This window comes from Gobio gobio (genome assembly GCF_949357685.1).
Source record: "Gobio gobio genome assembly, chromosome: 3".
Lineage (NCBI taxonomy): Eukaryota > Metazoa > Chordata > Actinopteri > Cypriniformes > Gobionidae > Gobio > Gobio gobio.
In genome coordinates, this window is record NC_137099.1 from 67,011,803 (window position 1) to 67,032,084 (window position 20,282).

A 20,282-nucleotide genomic window follows, 5' to 3' on the forward strand; every position below is an offset into this window, starting at 1 on the left:
GGCAACAATATCAACAATATGCAAGTGCTGTAACAAGTCTCAGTTAATCTAGCACCGAACTGAGTTTTTTTTTATTTAAATAAATTAGACAGACAGACAGTGAATAGAATGATAAGTGCTATTGTAACAAACTAAACTCACATAGTAACAAAGAGAACATTACAAAGAGGACATTTGGGACATTAACAGAATGTTCCCATAACGTGCCCTGTTAGTCAATTGGGGACGTTTCATTCGGGACTGCACTGCAACATATATTCCTGACCCCAGGAGCCATATCACCCTGTACCCCAAGACCCACTGAAGCTAAGCAGGGTTGAGCCTGGTCAGTACCTGGATGGGAGACCTCTGAAAAACTAGGTAGCTGCTGGTTGTTAGTGTTCACACCCTGTGGTCTGTGTAGGTCCTAACACCCCTGTGTAGTGATGGGGACACTATACTGTCAATAAGTACCGTCCTTCGGATGAGATGTTAAACCAAGGTCCAGACTCTCTGTGGTCATTAAAAATCCCAGGATGTCCTTCGGAAAAAGAGTAGGGGTGTAACCCCGGCATCCTGGCTAGGGCTGGGCGAAATGGCTGAAAACTGTATCACGATATAAGTGTTTCATATTGGTCGATATCGATAATTATTGATATTTTTATGACCTATTTAAAATAAGGACCAGGAGAAAAATATATTACATTTAAACATTTTTATTTTAAACTTAACCTTCCTCTGATTATAATCCCCTCAGTTATAAAGGCAGAAATGTCAACACAACCATGGAAAACACTCAAATAATTAAAATGTAAACTTGACGCGTCCGCGCGTGACACAAATTACATCAACACTGTGTTGTGGGTGGTCATGCCCCCTAAAACCTCATTCTCTATTCCCTACGTTAGTCCACTAATACAGTTCCCTTGAAAGAGTGAATGAAAACGAGTGCGTGAAGTCGGACAGCCGTTGAGTGCACATTGGCTGTACACATTGTGGTGCAACGTGTGCAATGTGGGATTGAATGAGTGCACTCAATAACGACCACTATGGTTTCAAACACCACTACAAATGGCCGTCTCCTCAAATAATGCCCTATTTGAGGGTATAGGGGACGATTTCGGATTCAGCCCCCATTTCGCTTGGTGGTGAACTTTCCGTGCGGCTCCGCAACCGAAGATACACGAGTTTGAGGCGAATCTGGCCAACATGACATCTCATCACACCGGCACCTAGTTTGGGCGTCTAAATCAGTTGCTTATATTTACAAAATTAGCCAACAATAGCGCTTTTAATGAAAATAAAGATCCATGTTTAACAAAAATGTTTAAGAGATGGTTAATTTAGTTGTATACATGTTCTCCCATCCATATATTCTGTTCTAATGTCACAAGTAATACTGGGTTTACTGGGTTTTACACAATTCTTTCGTAGTGTGGTTTTGGTAAAGTTTACTAAAGTAAACATTGTCACGTGTGTACCTTACTTCTTCTCACCGCTGTTTCCTAATGGTTTATAGAACAATTACTCCTCTGACGTTTCAAAGAATATTACAACGGCAAGCGCGGCGAGTATAAACACCTCCCCAAACTGAGTGCACAGTCAGTGGAGGCTCGCGCTGCGGAGCCAGACGAAAGTATAAACAAGGCTTAAAACAATTTTGTGGTATTACCTCTTGGTGGGGACAACGGTCTTGCATAATTTGCAGACGACATTGGTCTGACTACATCCAAAAACCTGCCATACTGGTGAGCTGACTTGTTTTCCTGTTTTATCAACAATTTCCTCGCTCGCTTCTGTCACAGGGTGACTATTTTCGTACAGGGAGGAACTAGAAACGGAGCTCGAGTTTCCGTGGGGAGTGTTTTCGGTGAGGAACTGAGGAAGCATCCGGTTCCGGGTGTATGGATGAATGACGGGACTGATGACAGGAATTGCAATTAGGTGTGTGAGCAGGAAGAACAGAGCGGTGATTGGGGCGTGTGTTGCAGTAAGAGAGTACAAAAGGGCCTTGTGATTGAGTTTAAAACAGGAGGCAGATGGAAGGAGAAGATGGAGGGGGGAGAGGGAGAACAAAAAGGAGTGGAGGAGAAGGAGGAGGAAGGAGAAGAGATGTTTGGACCCGGGCAAGGAAAAAGGACCGACTGAAGGAGGAAGTGAGGAACTGGAGTGAGGATGATAGGAATCTGTTGTGGAGGACTGTAACTGCATCGAGTGGTTTGCGCTTCACAGCCGTTGTCTATATCATGACCATGCCTGCGCTTTCTCTGTGAGTTGTGAGATTTGCAGTGCTTTATGTATACATGTGCATGTGTGATTACTTGTGTGGGTTGCGGTGAAACACGAGTGTGGGATTGAATTACGGAAGTCATCGGTGGTTCCTGTGAAAGCCCGTGAATGTAATTGCAAATACTCATCTCTCTCTTCGTTGAATCCAGCTGTGGGAAAAATGCTAAAAGCTGTGAAAGCCCGTTGATTTGGTCGAAAATACCCCCCTCTCTCCCTGTTTTGCATCAAGTTGCAGGAAGTGTTAAGCGCTGTGAAAGCCCGTTGATGTGGTTGAAAATACTCATCTTCTCTCTGTTTGAACCCAGTTGCAGGACATACTAAAAGCTGTAAAAGCCCGTTGGTGTGGTTGAAAATGCTCACCTCTCTCCCTGTTGAGTCCAGTGGCAGGAAATGCTAAAAGCCGTGAAGTATTCGTATCTTCTTCCTGTCTGAGTCCAGTGAAGGGCCTGCTACAAGCTGTGAGTGAAGAGCCTGCTAAAGGCAGCGAAGTGTGCGTGCCTTCCTTTCTGTCGGAGTTCAGTGAGGGGCCTGCTACAAGCTGTGAGTAAAGAGCCTGCTAAAAGCTGTGAAGTATAGACACCTCTTTCTGCTTGAGTCCAGTGATGAACCGTTAAAGCCGTGAACGAGTCCAGTGAAGAGCCTGCTAAAAGCTGTGAAGTATACGTGTCTTCTCTCTGCCTGAGTCCAGTGAAGAGCCTGCTAAAGTTTGAAGAGCCTGCTAAAGCTGTGAGTAAAGAACCGCTAAAGCCGTGAAGTATCCATGTTCCTCCTCTCTGCCCGAGTCCAGTGAAGAGCCTGCTAAAGCTTGAAGAGCCTGCTAAAGCTGTGAGTAAAGAACCGCTAAAGCCGTGAAGTATCCATGTTCCTCCTCTCTGCCCGAGTCCAGTGAAGAGCCTGCTAAAGCTTGAAGAGCCTGCTAAAGCTGTGAGTAAAGAACCGCTAAAGCCGTGAAGTATCCATGTTCCTCCTCTCTACCCGAGTCCAGTGAAGAGCCTGCTAAAGCTGTGAGTAAAGAGCTGGTCAAGCCGTTAAGTATCCATACCTTTTTCACTGTCTGAGTCTAGTAGAGAGCCTGCTAAAGCTGTGAAGTAAACGTCTTTCTCTGCCTGAGTCTAGTAAAGAACCTGTCAACGCTGTGAAATAAACGTCTCTCCTTGCCCGAGCCCAGCGACAAGCCTGCTAAAGCTGTGAACCGAAAGCTGGCCAAAGCCGTGAAGTATACGTACTCTGATCCCTGTCTGAGTCCAGTGAAGAGCCGGTAACGACACCCCAGAAGTTTTCTTAAAGAGACGTTTTTAAGTGTTGGGGTATCTAAATAAAGAATTTGTATCACTTGCCCTCGTTGTCTCGACCATTTGTGTCCTACGGTGCAGCTCCTCACAGTGGTGTGCAAGGCGAGAGTTGGGGGGGGTGACGGCCGGGGGTCATGCGAGGGCCCGCCCCGACCCCCCCGTGACACTTCCTTCCTCAATCCCTCCATGCCGGTTCTGTTACTGAAGAATCCAACACGAGACAACGATATGGCGTGTCACTCCCTACGTTGCTTGGTTACCAGAGAGTGAGGTCCTTTGTTCATGCAAACAAACTTGCTCAACAAACTCGTTTCTTCAGACGAAGAAAATATTTTTTTCGGATGTTTTATCGAACGCATTTTTATTGATATTGTGTACGTGTCTATCGCGATACATATCGTTATCGTTTTATCGCCCAGCCCTAATCCTGGCCAAATTTGCGCATTGGCCTCTGTCCATCATGGCCTCCTAATCATCCCCATAACCATATACTGATTGGTTTCATCACTCTGTCTCCTCTCCACCATAAGCTGGTGTGTGATGGGCGTTCTGGCACAATATGGCTGTCGTCACATCATCCAGGTGGTGCTGCACATCGGTGGTGGTTGAGGAGATAAATGAATGATAAATGAATGATCTGTTGCAATAGCCACTTTTGGTCAGTGATAAGATTAGTGAATTATTCTCTTTTATGATGATGAAAATCAGGTTATTTTGTTATCTTTGTTTCTGGCTTCCTTTGTAACAAATGATGTGTTTTGGTAAACACTGTTACAAAGACTACAAACTCACACAAGAATCAAACTGCCCAACTAAAGCCAACATTGATCACCATAATGGTGACCAAACATTTTCAATAAAAGATCTAAACCTCTGTTAATTCTCAATAAGAGCTTCTGTAGACGTCTGACAGAAATCAAGTCAGTCTGGTTAGTAATGTGTGAAGCTGGTAATGCTGTTTGTGGAGTTGTTTAATTCTCCTCTGCTGAGATCTTCAGAGATTTAATGTCTTCTTTTATCTTCATTTGATTTCATCTAAGGCGGTGTCTGAAGTCAGTTGTTCTTGTGTTTCTCTTTTCTTCAGTGATTCTGTTCATCACTAATGTTCAATCATCGCTTAATTATCTCAACTTTAACACTGATTCAGAGTAACTTTAACACTCTGTAGAGTGGGACCATATGTACTCTGAGCACAGTTCATTTAACTCTGGAGATTTTGCTGTGTGAATGTTCTCTGAAGGTCTGCCAAATAACGTCCCCCAAAGCTTTAAAGAACTCCACATCATGTCTGTCTCAGAACGCTCTGGGAACATCCTTGACACCAGCGGCGACGTTCGGGGAACATAACATTTCTAGCAAAGATAGTGGCAAATGTAGTAGCAAGTATATTAAAATGGTAAGGCAGGAAAATTTAGTGGGAAAAATCTAATCACAAAATTATTTTCCAAATGCATTTTTGGCATGAGTTTTTTTAATTAACTTACAGCCTTTGCAAATTGATAACCACACCACACCATATTGCAATTTTAATTGTATTAATCATTCATCCCTAGAAGTTTGCCTAATAAGACAGATATTACAGAATCTATGTATGATACATGAATTGTACACCATTACAACACATTTTTAAATTTCAAACTTTTATTACTATTTTGTTCCTTTCAGATGAGAGTAGACATTCATCTTCTGATGGAGAGGGTGAAACGACCTCAACATCTAAAGATCAGCCGACGGACAAGAGATTTTCCTGCGTCACCTGCGGGAAAACATTGAGCTCAAAGAGAAACTTAGCGAGACATGAGAGAAGACACATAGAACAGAAAGACTTCACCTGCAAGATATGCGACATCAGCTTTCCTAACTCAGAAGAGAGGAAACTTCATTCAAAAGAGCACAGCTTGAAGAAGCAGTTTCACTGCGAACAGTGCGGTAAGGATTTTTTCATCACTCCTTCTAATATGAGAGCTCACATGAAGATGCACACGGGAGAAAAGTCTTTCCACTGCGGCGAGTGTGACAAGTATTTCAGCACCAAAGGGAATCTTGATATTCATAAGCGAATCCACATGGGCGAAAAGTCTTTCCACTGCGGCGAGTGCGACAAGTATTTCCGGACCAAAGGGAATCTTGATATTCATAAGCGAATCCACATGGGCGAAAAGTCTTTCCACTGCGGCGAGTGTGACAAGTGTTTCCGGACCAAAGGGAATCTGGATATTCATGCACGAATCCACACGGGCGAAAAGTCTTTCCACTGCGGCGAGTGTGATAAGTGTTTCCGGACCAAAGGGAATCTTGATATTCATAAGCGAATCCACATGGGCGAAAAGTCTTTCCACTGCGGCGAGTGTGACAAGTGTTTCCGGACCAAAGGGAATCTTGATATTCATGCACGAATCCACACGGGCGAAAAGTCTTTCTACTGCGGCGAGTGTGACAAGTATTTCCGGACCAAAGGGAATTTTGATGCTCATAAGAAAATCCACACGGGCGAAAAGTCTTTCCACTGCGGCGAGTGTGACAAGTATTTCCGCACCAAATGGAATCTTGATATTCATGCACGAATCCACACGGGCGAAAGGCCGTTCAAGTGCCCTCACTGTGAGAAAAGCTTCAATCGCAAATCCCATCTGAAGAGTCATGTGTGTGTTCATACCAATGAGAGACCGTACCAGTGCAGGGAATGTGGGAAAACATTTAAGGATTTACGTTCTCTAAGGCGACACCAAAAATTGCACTCTTGAGAAGAAACCATATCGGTGTGAACACTGTGATAAAGGATTCCATAGTTCCCTGTTATTCCATGAGAGGATTCACACCGGAGAGAAACTGTACCTGTGCTCAGACTGCTATTTGTTCAAAGTTCATCTGAGAGTTCACATGAGAGATCAAACGTCCTGAAGACTCATGAAAGAGTTCATACAGGAGAGAAACCTTACCGCTGCTCCATCTGCGGTGGGAGATTCGCTTAGAATGTGTTTTCAGACCCACAAGAAGAAACACGCAAAAGAAATCATTGCCTTGAAATCATCATAGTGTTTTTCATCCTGAAACATTCTTAACATTGAGCTCTTTCTGCCAGTAGGGGGCAGTGTCACATTGAGCTTGGATGGAGTCAATGCTGTGATGGCAGTGTCTGACAGAGCAGGACAATGATTGGTTGACAACTAGTTCTATTAAAAATAATATAGTATTGCATGACGTTGTTAAACGTGCACAGCAAAAACTCAAGAGATAAATGAACTCTCCTGGGAGTATATGTGAGACCACACTCAAGAGTGTTAAAGTGTTAAAATAAGAGTGTTAAAGTAACACTGAAGCAGTGTTAAAGTTAATGAGATAATTAACTGATTCATTGAGTGATGATTGGTCATTATTGAAGATACCTGATGATAAAAAGCAGAATCACCAAATGAGAAAAATAAAAATTTTCAGTCACCATTGTGGTGAATAGTGTTTGCTTTATTTTGATCTTGACCCTTGACTTTTTAATATTATATTTTGTTTGGTGCTGTAACAGCCAGACAAGCAATGACAAACGCTGATTACTTGGTGTTGGTTATGTTTTGACATCGTCATTACTTGACCTGAATCTCTATCTTCATTTAGAGCCTAGTCTCTGAGTTGGGTTTATCTTGTTGATTACGACATAAAATTCAGCATTTTCAATATAATTTTAAGGAGTTCTTAGAAGTTGTTCTGCTAAAATAAATTTAGCACACGGAAATCAAGAATCAGTGTAGGAATCTCAACAATGATGACATACAGCTCGTAAAGCTCAAAATTTATTCATGCAGCAAAAAATGATGGGAGCCATGGAAGAATTTTGATTGATGGCTCCCAGAATGCACTGCAACATGCTTTTTGATGGTCACCACTGTTGAGATTCTCAGGCTGATTCTTGATGTCTATGAAAATGTTTTTTTTATTTTATCAGAACTACTTCAGAGAAAACATTTGGATTGAATTGAACACGCTTGATTTTATCACTTGGAATCACAAGGCTGGTGTAATTGAAACTCAGATATAATATTATAATCAATGACAAATGTCAAAATCTAACCAACACCACCTGATCATCTTTTACTCTTTGCTTGCCAGGCTGTTAAAGCAATCAAAACAAATTCTAATGTGTTATATGTCAAGGATCAAGATCCAAACTAAATCAAACACTAATCACCTTAATGGTGACTTAAGGATTGTGGTGTTCTCCTTTGGTGATTCTGCTTGTTATCATCTGGTGTTCGTCATTAATGGCCAATCATCACTCAATTAATCACTTAATTATCTCATTAACTTTAACACTGCTTCAGTGTTACTTTAACACTCTTATTTTAACACTTTAACACTCTTGAGTGTGGTCTCACATGTACTCCCAGGAGAGTTAATTTAACACTGGAATTTTTGCTGTGTGTTTATGTTCTTAAGGATGCACGAAAGAGAGAAAAGTGAGACACACTTGGTTCGTTTTCGTTTTTTATTGTTGGATGTTTTCTTTGGGACAAGTTTCAGAGCCTTGGTTGTTCTTTCACAGAATGTAATTGTTATACATATGATCTCCTCCCAGAGCATTTTTGCCACTAATATGTAAGGCAAGATATTTACTGGATAGAAATAAATCCTTTGGATGGAAACAAGAAATAAATCCTTTGGATGGAAACAATGTAGGTTTTTTTTTTGTGGCAGTTACAAACTTCACTTTAATGTGCAGAGTGTCTGATATAGTTTTAAAGTATATATTAATGGTGTTATTGATCTCATGTAAACATGCAAAACTCTTCCGGTCCATCCAGCTCCAGAACAGCTCAAGTCCCTTCTGTTGTGCCTGGACAAGGGCATGAAAACAACGCTCCTGGCGGCCCTTCTTCCTTCCCGTGTTTCGGCTTTACTGAGGCTCATGGTTTTTATTGATCTTTGCACAGTTCCAAACTAAGTCACGCACAAAGCACTTTAAACCAGGGGTTTTCAAACTTTATGATGCCAAGGACCCCCCAAATACGATTCATATTTTATGAATTTTATGTCCTAAATTCCATCTATTTATATGAAGAAGAAAAAAATCAACAACATTTAAACTGTTAGATAAATTGTGTGATATTATATGTAGTGTATCGTGTTGGAGACAAAAACAAAACCAGCAGAACTACTGCAACACGTCTTTACTTTCTTAATTCTGTGAACAGACTCCAACTACAGTTGCCGCATTGGCTCAATCATAGTTTGCCAAACAATACTTAAAGGGTTAGTTCACCCAAAAATGAAAATTCTGTCATTAATTACTCACCCTCACGTCGTTCGAGACCCGTAAGACCTCCGTTCATATTCGGAACACAAATGAAGATATTTTTGTTGAAAGCTGATGGCTGAGAAAGGCTTCATATAGGCTTCTATTGGCATTCAGTACACTTACACTCCCAAGACGGATAAAAGGCACTCAGAACATCGTTACAAAGTCCATCTCACCACAGTGTCTCTACAATAATCTTACAATGCGACGACAATAGTTTTTGTGCGCAAACAAAATCAAAATAACACCTTTTTCCAACTTGTTACTGCCTTCCGTGTGTGCCTCCACGACGCATGCGCGAGAATATGACGCAGATCCGGCGTTCGGACAGATGACCCAGAAGTGATTTGTTTACAATCAGAGGAAGACGCGCGTATCTCAGCTGTTGGATTCTACATTGATCGTGCTTTAGGTCTCGGCGTAGTGCTCAAAATGGGGTTAGATTGCGCATTTCATGGATTCTCGAACCCCGGCGCTACGTCATATTCTCGCGCATGCGTCGTGGAGGCACACACGGAAGGCAATAACAAGCTGGATAAAGGTGTTATTTTGATTTTGTTTTGCGCACAAAAACTATTGTCGTCGCATCGTAAGATTATTGTCGAGTCACTGTGGTGAGATGGACTTTGTAACGATGTTTTGAGAGCCTTTTATCCGTCTTGGGAGTGTAAGTGTACTGAATGCCAATGGAGGCCTATATGAAGCCTTTCTCAGCCATCAGCTTTCAACAAAAATATCTTCATTTGTGTTCCGAATATGAACGGAGGTCTTACGGGTCTCGAACGACATAAGGGTGAGTAATTAATGACAGAATTTTCATTTTTGGGTGAACTAACCCTTTAACACAAACTCTTTCATTACAATAATGACCCACAAGGTGGCAGCCTAAACCTGTCAATACACAAATCTATTACATTATAAATACAAAATATTGTTTCCAAACTTAATAAATTGACTATACTTGTTGTATGTATACGGCAAGAAAGGAGAGAAACATTTAGAAATGAAACTTCATCCATATTTGCTTCGTCTTTTTATTCTCTTAAATTTCCTGGGGACCCCTTAGGACCTACTGGAGGACCAGTTTGAAAACCCCTGCTTTAAACAAACTCATTCTGCACTTGACCTACTTACTCATCTCAACTTACAGCACTTTTGAGCTTCTGCAAGAACCAATCAGTTGCACCATTCTTTTCATTGTTGGATGGATTTTATTTAATCAAGAGCGAGCCATGGCTTTCCTTTCACACATTATTATTATAAACCCATTTCATCACGGTTCTTCCAGAGCATTTGTGTCACCATGTAGGGTAAGATATTAACTGGGTAGAAATGACACCTCTAGGTGTAAAAGTGTGGGGGTTGTACTGTGGCAAACACTTACACTTTGATTTTATATCACACACTGATCTGCACATTACAGTGAATGATTATGGGATATTTGTCATATTGACATCATGTGAACACAAGACTCAGCCATAGCTTCTTTTAGCGATTATTAAATATTTACTTTAAAAAATGGCAGTACCACATTAGGGAATGAAGTTGCCCCTTAATTCCCTCAGATTGTTACAAATCCGAACAGATTCAGACACAGAAATGCAATACACGACACGTACAGAAATGTTACAATATGAAATCAAGTGGATTGATTGTGACAAATCAACTTAAAAAAATAACAGGTAAAAACTTTTTTTTCAAATGATACAAAATATCCGTTGTGGAAAATGTAAAATAAAACATTTGTTTCTATGAAATATCATTACACATGTACAATATATAGCTTACAAAAACAAACAACATTTGTGTTGCACAAGCAAGAGGTTTAAAACTTTAGAGGCATTAGCTCGATCTTCTTAAAATGGGAACACTAAAACCCAAAGTATACTTTCGTTTTGACACAAACACAGTCTCAAATTATGCTAATCTTGATGGCATGCACAAACACTGACGGTCAATGCATGTGTCATGTTTTCTGTCTCCACTATTTTTATCCAGATGTTATAACCCATTAAAAAGTCTTTAGGAGTTGGGGGAATCCCCTAACACCCTCACAGAAACGCTCATCAACGCTAGCGTCTCTTCTGTTTATCTTTCAAATGTGAAACAACAGCCTGAGCTAGTGCTTGTGGACCAACTAATTTAAGGCACATGCATGCTTAAATCTCTATGGTCTTCATAATATTATAGTTTCGGGACTAGTATTTGATTTTGAAGAGGATGAGTCTTTGCTCTGTGCAATGCAGCATCGGCTCGGTTAGCTTCATGAATCTAAAAGTACCTCACCTGTTTCCCACATAAATAGAGGTCAAATTTCCCAACAGCTTAAAGACGTAAAGTGGCGTGCAAGTGCAGATCACATAAACCTGCATCTGTGATTAATAATAGATTAAGGCTTCAGAGGTGTTTTAGAGAAAATTACCTCTTGATTGGAAACTAGCTCTTCAAATATGTTCACAAACAACCTTTCTTATATAAGCAAATGAAAGCTGCCTTTTGCATGTAACATGAGACGTTACCACTGAAGGCACGACAAAGAACAGCTGAAGTGTTTCAAATCCGCCTCCAGTGGGATGAGCCCACACCTGAAATATTCTTGCTTAACAGACAGAAAGAAAGCAGTCCAAGAGCTGTCCCATGTGCTTCCAAGTGCCTTTAAAGGTCAAACATTTAGAAAGATCCTCCTGGACACGACAGCCGCTCTATATCTTTGACTCTCCTGTGGACTGATCGCTCCGCAGAGGTCGCTGTAAAGGTCAGAGGACACATTTAGAAGCAGAACCACAATCACACAACATATACTGATAAAATGCCCCTCTCTAGAGTTATTTGTTCTAACTGCTTAACGAGTTCATGAACATTGAATTGTTACGTGACACTTGTCTACAAGCTGTTTTATTGACGTCTTCCCACGGTTGAAAAACTGATTGAGCGATTACATGAGATATTAATTTTGGTTAGTTGTGCTGTATCTTTCAACATCCCTTCTGATGTTCATTCATGTTTATTTGATGCTATAACTAGTAGTAAAAAGGAAGAGACGATCAGATCATGTGCCATCACAGCCATCGGTCACCACACATCAACATGCGCCAAAATTACATTTATTATTTGAATGTCATGATAAAATTGAAAGAATTCGAAAGCTGAGATGTTCGCGCTACAGATAAACGTTTAGGGATGCACGATATATACCATATCAGTATCAGCCGATATATGTTTATTAGGGGTTCAAGAGCATAGCGCTGAAACTCTATTGTAATTGTTAAATTTCCAAAAAGGATCAGCATTCTCCTCTAATGCTGTGTTCACACCAAACGCGAATAGAGTGTCAGTAGCGAGTGATTTCAATGTTAAGTCAATGAATAGACATGTTTCGCACGGCGCGATGGAAGTTATTCCGCCTCATTCGCAAGTCCAGTTCGCCCGAATTACGCGAATTTGACGCAAATTGAGCGTTTTGCGTGATACGCGCGATTGGTGCTTTTGGTGCATTCATGCGTTTGAAGCGAATTCGCGTCTGACGCCCGAGTTGAAAAATGTGAACTTTGCTGTCAATTTGCGCCGCATTAACCAATCAGGAGCCTGCTCGCTGTGGTCACGTGGTAAAGTGACGTGATGAGAAACCCTGCATAATTTAAAAATACCACTATTGTGTCACAAAATGTAGTTTTAAGACTTTTTCAGGTGAGAATGTAGTTGTTTAAAGCACAAATTTGTGGTTTATTTATAAAGAGAGCGCCTATTTCAAAAAAATTGTGGTTTATTTATAAAGAGAGCGCCTATTTCAAAAAAATTATCTTGCATTTGTGGAGTTCAGGGTATCTGCAGGTTTCACCAAGTCAAATTGAAGACTTTTTAAGACCTTTTCAAGACCATTATGAATTAAATTTAAGACCTATATCACGCAATTAAAAAAAAAAAACGTACAAAAAGGAAATGCAGAATCACAAAATTACTTGCAAAGCAAATTAATTTATTCAAATTGAACAAAGTATTAGTAAACTTGCACTTCCTCATAGCTCAATCCCATCAGGATTAATATACAAACACACTACCGGTCAAAAGTTTGAGAACGGTAAGATTTTTAAATGTTTTTACAGAAGTCTCTTCTGCTCACCAAGGCTGCATTTATGTTATTAAAAATACAAAAAAGCTGTAATATTGTGACAGTTGTGTTGTGACTGTTCTCTATGTGAATATATAGTAAAGTGTCATTTATTCCTGTGATCAAAGCTGAATTTATCATCATTACTCCAGTCTTCAGTGTCACATGATCCTTCACTACTCATTCTGAAATGAGGATCTGATGATCAACAAACATTTATGATTATTATCAGTGTTGAACACAGTTGTGTAAAACATTTTTTTTTTAGGATTCTTTGATGGATAGAAAGTTCTAAAGAACAGCATTTATCTGAAATAGACAGTAAAAAAAAAAAGATTTCTGAAGGATTATGTGACTCTAAAGTCTGGAGTAATGATGCTGAAATACAGAAATAAATTGCATTTTAAAATATATTGAAATGTAAAATAGTTCTTTAAAATTGTAAAAAAAAAAAAAATCACAACAATACTGTTTTTGCTGTATTTTGGATCAAATAAATGCAGCCTTGGTGAGCAGAAGAGACTTCTTTAAAAACATTTGAAAAATCTTACCGTTCTCAAACTTTTGACCGGTAGTGTGTGTGTGTGTGTGTGTGTGTGTGTATATATACATCTTTGTGAGATCAAAAAGACTGATTTTGTGGTGGTCATTTTCAGAAATGTGCGTTTTTTTTTTTTTTTTCATAATTAGGATGCCACATTTACCATATCATTATGTTAGATGCACAATAGTCATACATGGCAATGAAACAAACAAAATTCATGAATCTTGTTTGACAATAGGACAAATAAATACAACTTAAATATACAGATACAAACAGTGCTTTAAGTTTAGGGAGGCTACTGTTTGTTTTCCCCGTTGTTGTTTGATTAATATTAACGACACAGGCACACAGTAAAATCCCCAGTGTTAAATTAACACTGCTCAGAGCACATATGGTCCCACTCTACAGAGTGTTAAAGTAACACTGAATCAGTGTTAAAGTTAATGAGATAATTGAGAGATTAATTAAGTGATGATTGGCCATTAGTGATGAACACCTGATGATAATGAGTAGAATCACTGAAGGAAAGAGAAAAAGAAAAACACAAGAACTACGACTGACTATTAAAAAGACATTAAATCTCTGAAGATCTCAGCAGAGGAGGATTAAACAACTCCACAAACAGCATTACCAGCTTCACACATTACTAACCAAATTTACTTGATTTCTGTCAGAAGTCTACAGAAGCTCTTATTGAGGTTTAGATGTTGATGTTTTATTGAAAATAAAAGTTGTTTGAAGTTACCATTATAGTGATCAGTGTTTGCTTTAGTTGGGCTCTTGACCCTTGACTTGTTAACATAAGTTTTTCTCTGGCTCCTGTAACTGTTCCTTACGGTGAGAACGGCAAGAGAAACTTGATTCTTGTTGTTGATGATACAGTTGTTATCATCATATAATGGCCTTATTTGCTGATCTCCTAAGAGTCATTGATTATAATAGCCTTGTTACTCTAAGGCAGAAGATCCAGCAATGTTTTCATCAGATAAACTAAACGATTATCAAAAAATGTTTACATAAGTTTTGTACTGCGGTTTAATAACACATCACACAATAAGCACTTCTCACTCCTGCGAGTTTTACTCACACATAGACATCAAGAATTAGCCTATGAAACTCAACAATGGTGACATGCCGCAATGCATTCTGGGTGCATCACGCAAAACTCATCTATGGCTCCCAGAATGCATTGTGGCATGAAGCATGTCACCATTGTTGAGATTCATAGGCAGATTCTTGATGTATGCGTGTGAGTTAATCTCGAAGGAGTTAGAAGTGACAATCTATTTCAAAACTTATTCAGCTTTTCTGATTAAAAACCGTGTTGGATCTTTTCTAGAATCACAATAAAAAAAAGTTAATAGTATATTGCTCATACTCAGTAATAAAATCGATGAATTAAATCACTATACAATGATCATATTCTCATCATCGTGCAGCAAACAGTATCTGATTGTGTTTACTCTTGCTTTTCTTGCCATAACAAACTCTGTTACAGCAGCCAGAGAAACACTAATGTTAAAAAGTCATCAAACTGCCCAACTAAAGAAAACACTGATCACCATGATGGTCAAATTAAAAACAATTTTCAAAACAAAATCAAACAAAAAATCTGTTAATTCTCAATAAGAGACGTCTGACAGAAATAAAGTCAGTCTGGTTAGTAATGTGTGAAGCTGGTAATGCTGTTTGTGGAGTTGTTTAATCCTCCTCTGCTGAGATCTTCAGAGATTTAATGTCTTTTTAATAGTCAGTCGTAGTTCTTGTGTTTTTCTTTTTCTCTTTCCTTCAGTGATTCTACTCATTATCATCAGGTGTTCATCACTAATGGCCAATCATCACTTAATTAATCTCTTAATTATCTCATTAACTTTAACACTGATTCAGTGTTACTTTAACACTCTGTAGAATGGGACCATATGTTCTCTGAGCAGTGTTAATTTAACACTGGGGATTTTACTGTGCAGGAGGGGGTATAGGCTAGGCTATATTGGGTGGCTTTCACTTTAAGACCTACAGTAATGCGCCTAGATTCGATAGTACACTTGCGCGAGCGCTGAAAGGCGGCAAACGCGTGTACAGAATCCGCGGCCAGTCTGAGATCGGTCTGTGTGTCAGTAGCGAATGAGTTCAGGGTTTACATCGCTTTTTAAACTCTTTTTTTTGTGCTATCGGGCATATCATACTTTTATTTGGTCATTATGCGAGATGGCAGGTAAGAAAGATTCGCCTTCGCTTTCATGATCGCGGAACTGGAAGAAATGGAGAACTGAAGCTGAAGAATAAAATCCGTTCGATGTGTCTGTGGTACAATCCGAAAGAGACCCGTGCCAATAACACGAAAGCTGATTGGCTGCAATATAAGATGCATGTTGGTCTCTCATTAGCGAAAAAACAAACTACAACACACACACACACACTCTCCCTAAAACACTGCGGGAGCATTTCAATGAGCAAGAGGTAGCGTTACATGGACGTAGGAAAATTAAGACCCGTTTAAAATTATTTAAGACCTAGAACTCAATACTTCAGCGAACCAAACCAGTGTCGCTAGATTCTCTGGAGTCTGATTGTCAATAGTTATTCGAAATTTCCGTTAACGGTGCCTAAGGGCCGCCAAAACGTTTGAAATGGGAGGAGTTACTTTCACTAAAATGGCTGTAACTCATGACTCTCTAGATCAATATTTATCAAAAAAAAATTTGATAGCTGTAGCTGGGTCATTTAGAAAATCCCAGAATCATTCCAGAACGAAAACTCGAAAAACTTATGTGAGAACACGCGACACATGATTCTAAACAAGCATGCAAACTTTCATGGAGATCGGACCATAGGTAGGGCTATAATTGTAAATCCATATATTTCCTATGTAAACTTGCCTGTATTGGCTGTAAATGGTAATTTCCATCTATTTGAGATGGTAACAGGCTTGCTAAATAAAACATAATATCGTTTTATGGCTGTGCTTAAAGGCCTTAAACCGCTTGAACCCCGATAAATGCTGCTCGCAGCTATAGTTTTTAATGTTATTGATATTGGCCCGATAAGTAAATTTAGCCAAATTGCTTGAAATATGATTGAAATCACTTCAAAAAAAGGGAAAATATGGCTCAGTGCAACATGTGCAGCAAGTCTGTCATATGGGCTACATAAAATTATAATGAGAACATAATGATTGTGTGTTTGGGACATGGCTTTTAATGGTGAGGTTTAATCGGCCAATATATCGGTTATCGCCTTTCAAATATAAAGAGTTATCGGTATTGGATATAAGATTGATTGTGAGATTTAAGAATCTATATTAGTATCGATTAAAAACGATAAATCAATATTGTTAATCCAGCACTAGCATCCAGACAACTGTTGTAGTTTATCCACGTTGCGTGTGTGAAATAGACACTGACACAGTCAAAACATGCCATCAGAGAAGCGATAATTAAACGCCACCATTTCAGCCGAAATTATGGTGCATCAGCAAACATTCGAGAATGTTTTATCTTAACATTTTCCTAACCTTTACAAAGTGTCTAATTCAACGATGATGCAAATTTACCTGACTGTTGCTGGACTGATTGGTGCTGAACTCTGAATATTTCTTCTCCTTGTGTGAGCAGATCCTACTAATCAGCTTGCGGTACTCCTCTCTGACCTGAAGGGGGCGACACAAAACACGTTAAAACACACTGATGGCCAGAATACAGTCAAAGTCTGTTTGACTCAAATTTAGTTTGAATCCAGACCGTACTGTGTTTTTTTCTTTTTGGTGCATGTGCGTGGTTTGTGTGTGTGTGTATAAGTACCGCTTTGGACAACAGGCAGTGCATGAAGAAGATGAGCGCCCCCTGGAGGCTGTTGAGGATGGTGAAGAGGTACAACATGACTTCAGTCCCGTTCTCCTGGAAGAGGAAGCAGCCGAAAACCCACATCCCTCCAAGAACACACAACTGAGCCATAGCAGTCACCGTGAAACCCCTGAAAGTCACCAGGAATGGATCAGAACCAAATCTTTTTTGGGCTTAAAGGGGACATATTATGGCCCTTTTCACAAGATATAAATCTCTGGTGTCCCCAGAATGTGTGTGTGAAGTTTCAGCTCAAAATACCCCACAGATCATTTACTAAAGCTTGTCAAATTTGCCCCTATTTGGGTGTGTCCCTTTAAATGCAGCTGCTGCTCCCCGATCCTTTACACGAGCTTTGAATACTCCATCAACAACAAAACAGGCCAATCTCACTCAGACAAAATGTCAGAAATAAGCAGTTGTGGGGCAGCCGTACATGTTTGAGCCGGAGTCGACACAGATGAGCGACTCAGGATGAGCTCGACACTTTCACACTGAATGCTTAGTGGATCATTTATGTAACGTTCGTTACCTGACGTACATAGTTAATAGGGGTATGCATAATAAATGTACGTTTATGATGAGGTGAGCGTTTTCAGGATAAAACTAACGACACAGTCTCTGAGTATTCACAGAGACTAGAGCTATGGTAACTTTAGCCATATTAGCACAGCGTTCAGGTCACTCAGAAAGGAAATGTACAAAAACATTCCTGCGCCCTCACTTGTTCTGGATATGAAGTTAGGGCATGAAGTGTTGGTATTGACCCATCCTTCAGAAACAACTTTTTCGCAACGTTGTACTGACCCTCGTTGCTGAACCAGTCATGTGTAAATGATTTGCGCAAATATATAACATTTTATTGTCATTCTTCGACACATTTCCTTTAAAAATGAACTCTGGCTCTCAGTGGCTCTGATGCCGGGAGTCTATGGAGACTCGTATGTTCATTTTTACATCAACAACAGAACATTTGTAATGTTCTTGGCGCACACATTGTAATACTCGAGCGCTGATACAGCGAGTGAACAGAAATGGCGTCTCTGTGTTTCTCACTCAGGGGTGTGTCTATGATAAAAGAGCCAATCATCAACAGTCATGGGCGGGGCTTCACGTATGATGTTTGAAACGGCGCGTTATGAGAGATTGATAATGATTGATGGGAATTATAAAAAAGTATTGGGTGGATTTTTACCATTATAGGCTGGTTGTTTACACACACTGAGGACACACATCTGTGTTCAAGTGGATTTTGCATAATAGGTCCCCCTTTAAAGAGATCGTCCACCCAAAAGTTAAAATTCTGTCATCATTTACTCACCCTCATGTCTTTCCAAACCCATAAGAGTTTTACCTCTGATCTCTTTATGAATGTTTTGAGCCTTGGGTGAATAGTCGTCCATTGTCGTTTGGAACGACATGAGGGTGAGTAAATCCCTTTAAGAAAAAAACTCACAGACCTGAGGTTGCGGAGTTGTGAGAGGTCCGGGTTGAGGCTGGATAACTTTTCGGCCAGTTTCCACACGGTGATGATGAAAACAAAGCTGTTGAGGACGACGATGATGCAGACGGGCGCGAAGAAGCTCCACACAAATTCAAGAGAGAGCCAACAGCTGGAGCACAAACACATAAAATAACCATCAAAACAGCTGGAAAGCAATCGCTCACATGAATGCTATAAATGCACAAACAGCGCTCACTGGCGATCGGTGCCGTATCCCTGCGAATAAGAGATGGCAGAGATGATGACGATGACGAGAGGGACTCCGTATCCCACCGCATACATGTAGAGATGTTTTAATGTGGTGTGAAACACCAGCACAACCATCCGGTAGAGCTGAACGCCCTCCAGCAACATCCAGCAGAACGCAGACAAGAAGAAGAAGTGAAGCAGCCCGGCCACGATCCCACATGCCACCTGAGACGAACCCACAGAAAACACACGTAATTGCTCGTGATTCTCGACCTTTTAGACTTCAAAGCTCCCATGTACAGAAGATATAAGACACACACCTTGTTGTGAGTGCTGGAGATCCCACAGAGGAAGACGAGGTCTGCGATGAAGAGGCACACGCTCAGATGAAGATGAATGCTGTTTCGGGTTCCTTGGATTGAGCGGCAGAACTGGAACGTCAGGATACAGAGGAATAAACAGACCAGAGACAGAACTAAACCCACACGCGTGATCAACACCAACTCAAACGAGTCCTGAAGGAGAGGAAGAGGGAAAAAATCAGCATCAATTAATCTAAAATCTGAATTAAATAGGTGAAATCTCAGTTTTTTTTGGTTCACATATGTACCTTTATGGGATAAAGGGCCATGAGCACAGCGAAACTACTGAGATGAGAGCAGGAACACTCTGTATGAGTGCTGTTAGACCACACCCTCTTACAGCCACGCCCAGACCACGCCCCCTCAGCATCATTCCAGAACACACACGTGTAAGCCATGTCCTCAGACTCCGCCCTCTCCTGAAGAAGTGAGAAGAAGAGAATGATTGACGGTTCAGAAAAGGAAAAAAAGACATGAACGTCTGATTATCCGCATGAGCAGCTGATGGGATGATGGTGTTCCTATCTTTATAACTAGCTCAAACAGAAACAAAGACCATGATAATCAATTGCTAGTCTATTTAAACCCATTACATTTTTTGATCTACTGACCGTTTTTAGAAACATCTGTCTCTAACATCTCCCTCTGTCTGCGTGTTTGTGTTTATTTACAAGTGTGACAAGACATCCAAACATTTAGTCTTGTTCATTCAGAAAAGCATCCAGTGCATCAATGAGCCTCGGCCGCCCATGAACCTGTGGCCGGTTCTCCACTGGTCCTCCATGACCCTGTGGCCGGTTCTCCACTGGTCCTCCATGACCCTGTGGCCGGTTCTCCACTGGTCCTCCATGACCCTGTGGCCGGTTCTCCACTGGTCCTCCATGAC

At 40.4% G+C, this 20,282-nt stretch overlaps 1 protein-coding gene across 2 annotated transcripts in view; it reads right to left on the reverse strand.

Moving 5' to 3' along the window:
- Positions 1 to 8,045: 8,045 nt before the first annotated feature.
- The window catches only part of LOC307123816 (adhesion G protein-coupled receptor E5-like), a 39,001-nt gene continuing 26,764 nt past the window's right edge, over positions 8,046 to 20,282 (reverse strand). For both annotated transcript variants that reach the window (XM_079812535.1, XM_079812534.1), the window contains 8 exons: positions 19,645 to 19,815; positions 19,355 to 19,549; positions 19,042 to 19,259; positions 18,802 to 18,954; positions 17,300 to 17,471; positions 17,053 to 17,148; positions 9,684 to 11,594; positions 8,046 to 8,793 (listed from right to left, as the gene is read on the reverse strand). In XM_079812535.1, the coding sequence (XP_079668661.1) occupies positions 11,550 to 11,594; positions 17,053 to 17,148; positions 17,300 to 17,471; positions 18,802 to 18,954; positions 19,042 to 19,259; positions 19,355 to 19,549; positions 19,645 to 19,815 (1,050 nt within the window). In that variant the 3' untranslated portion in view covers positions 8,046 to 8,793; positions 9,684 to 11,549. The remainder of the gene's footprint in view (positions 8,794 to 9,683; positions 11,595 to 17,052; positions 17,149 to 17,299; positions 17,472 to 18,801; positions 18,955 to 19,041; positions 19,260 to 19,354; positions 19,550 to 19,644; positions 19,816 to 20,282) is intronic.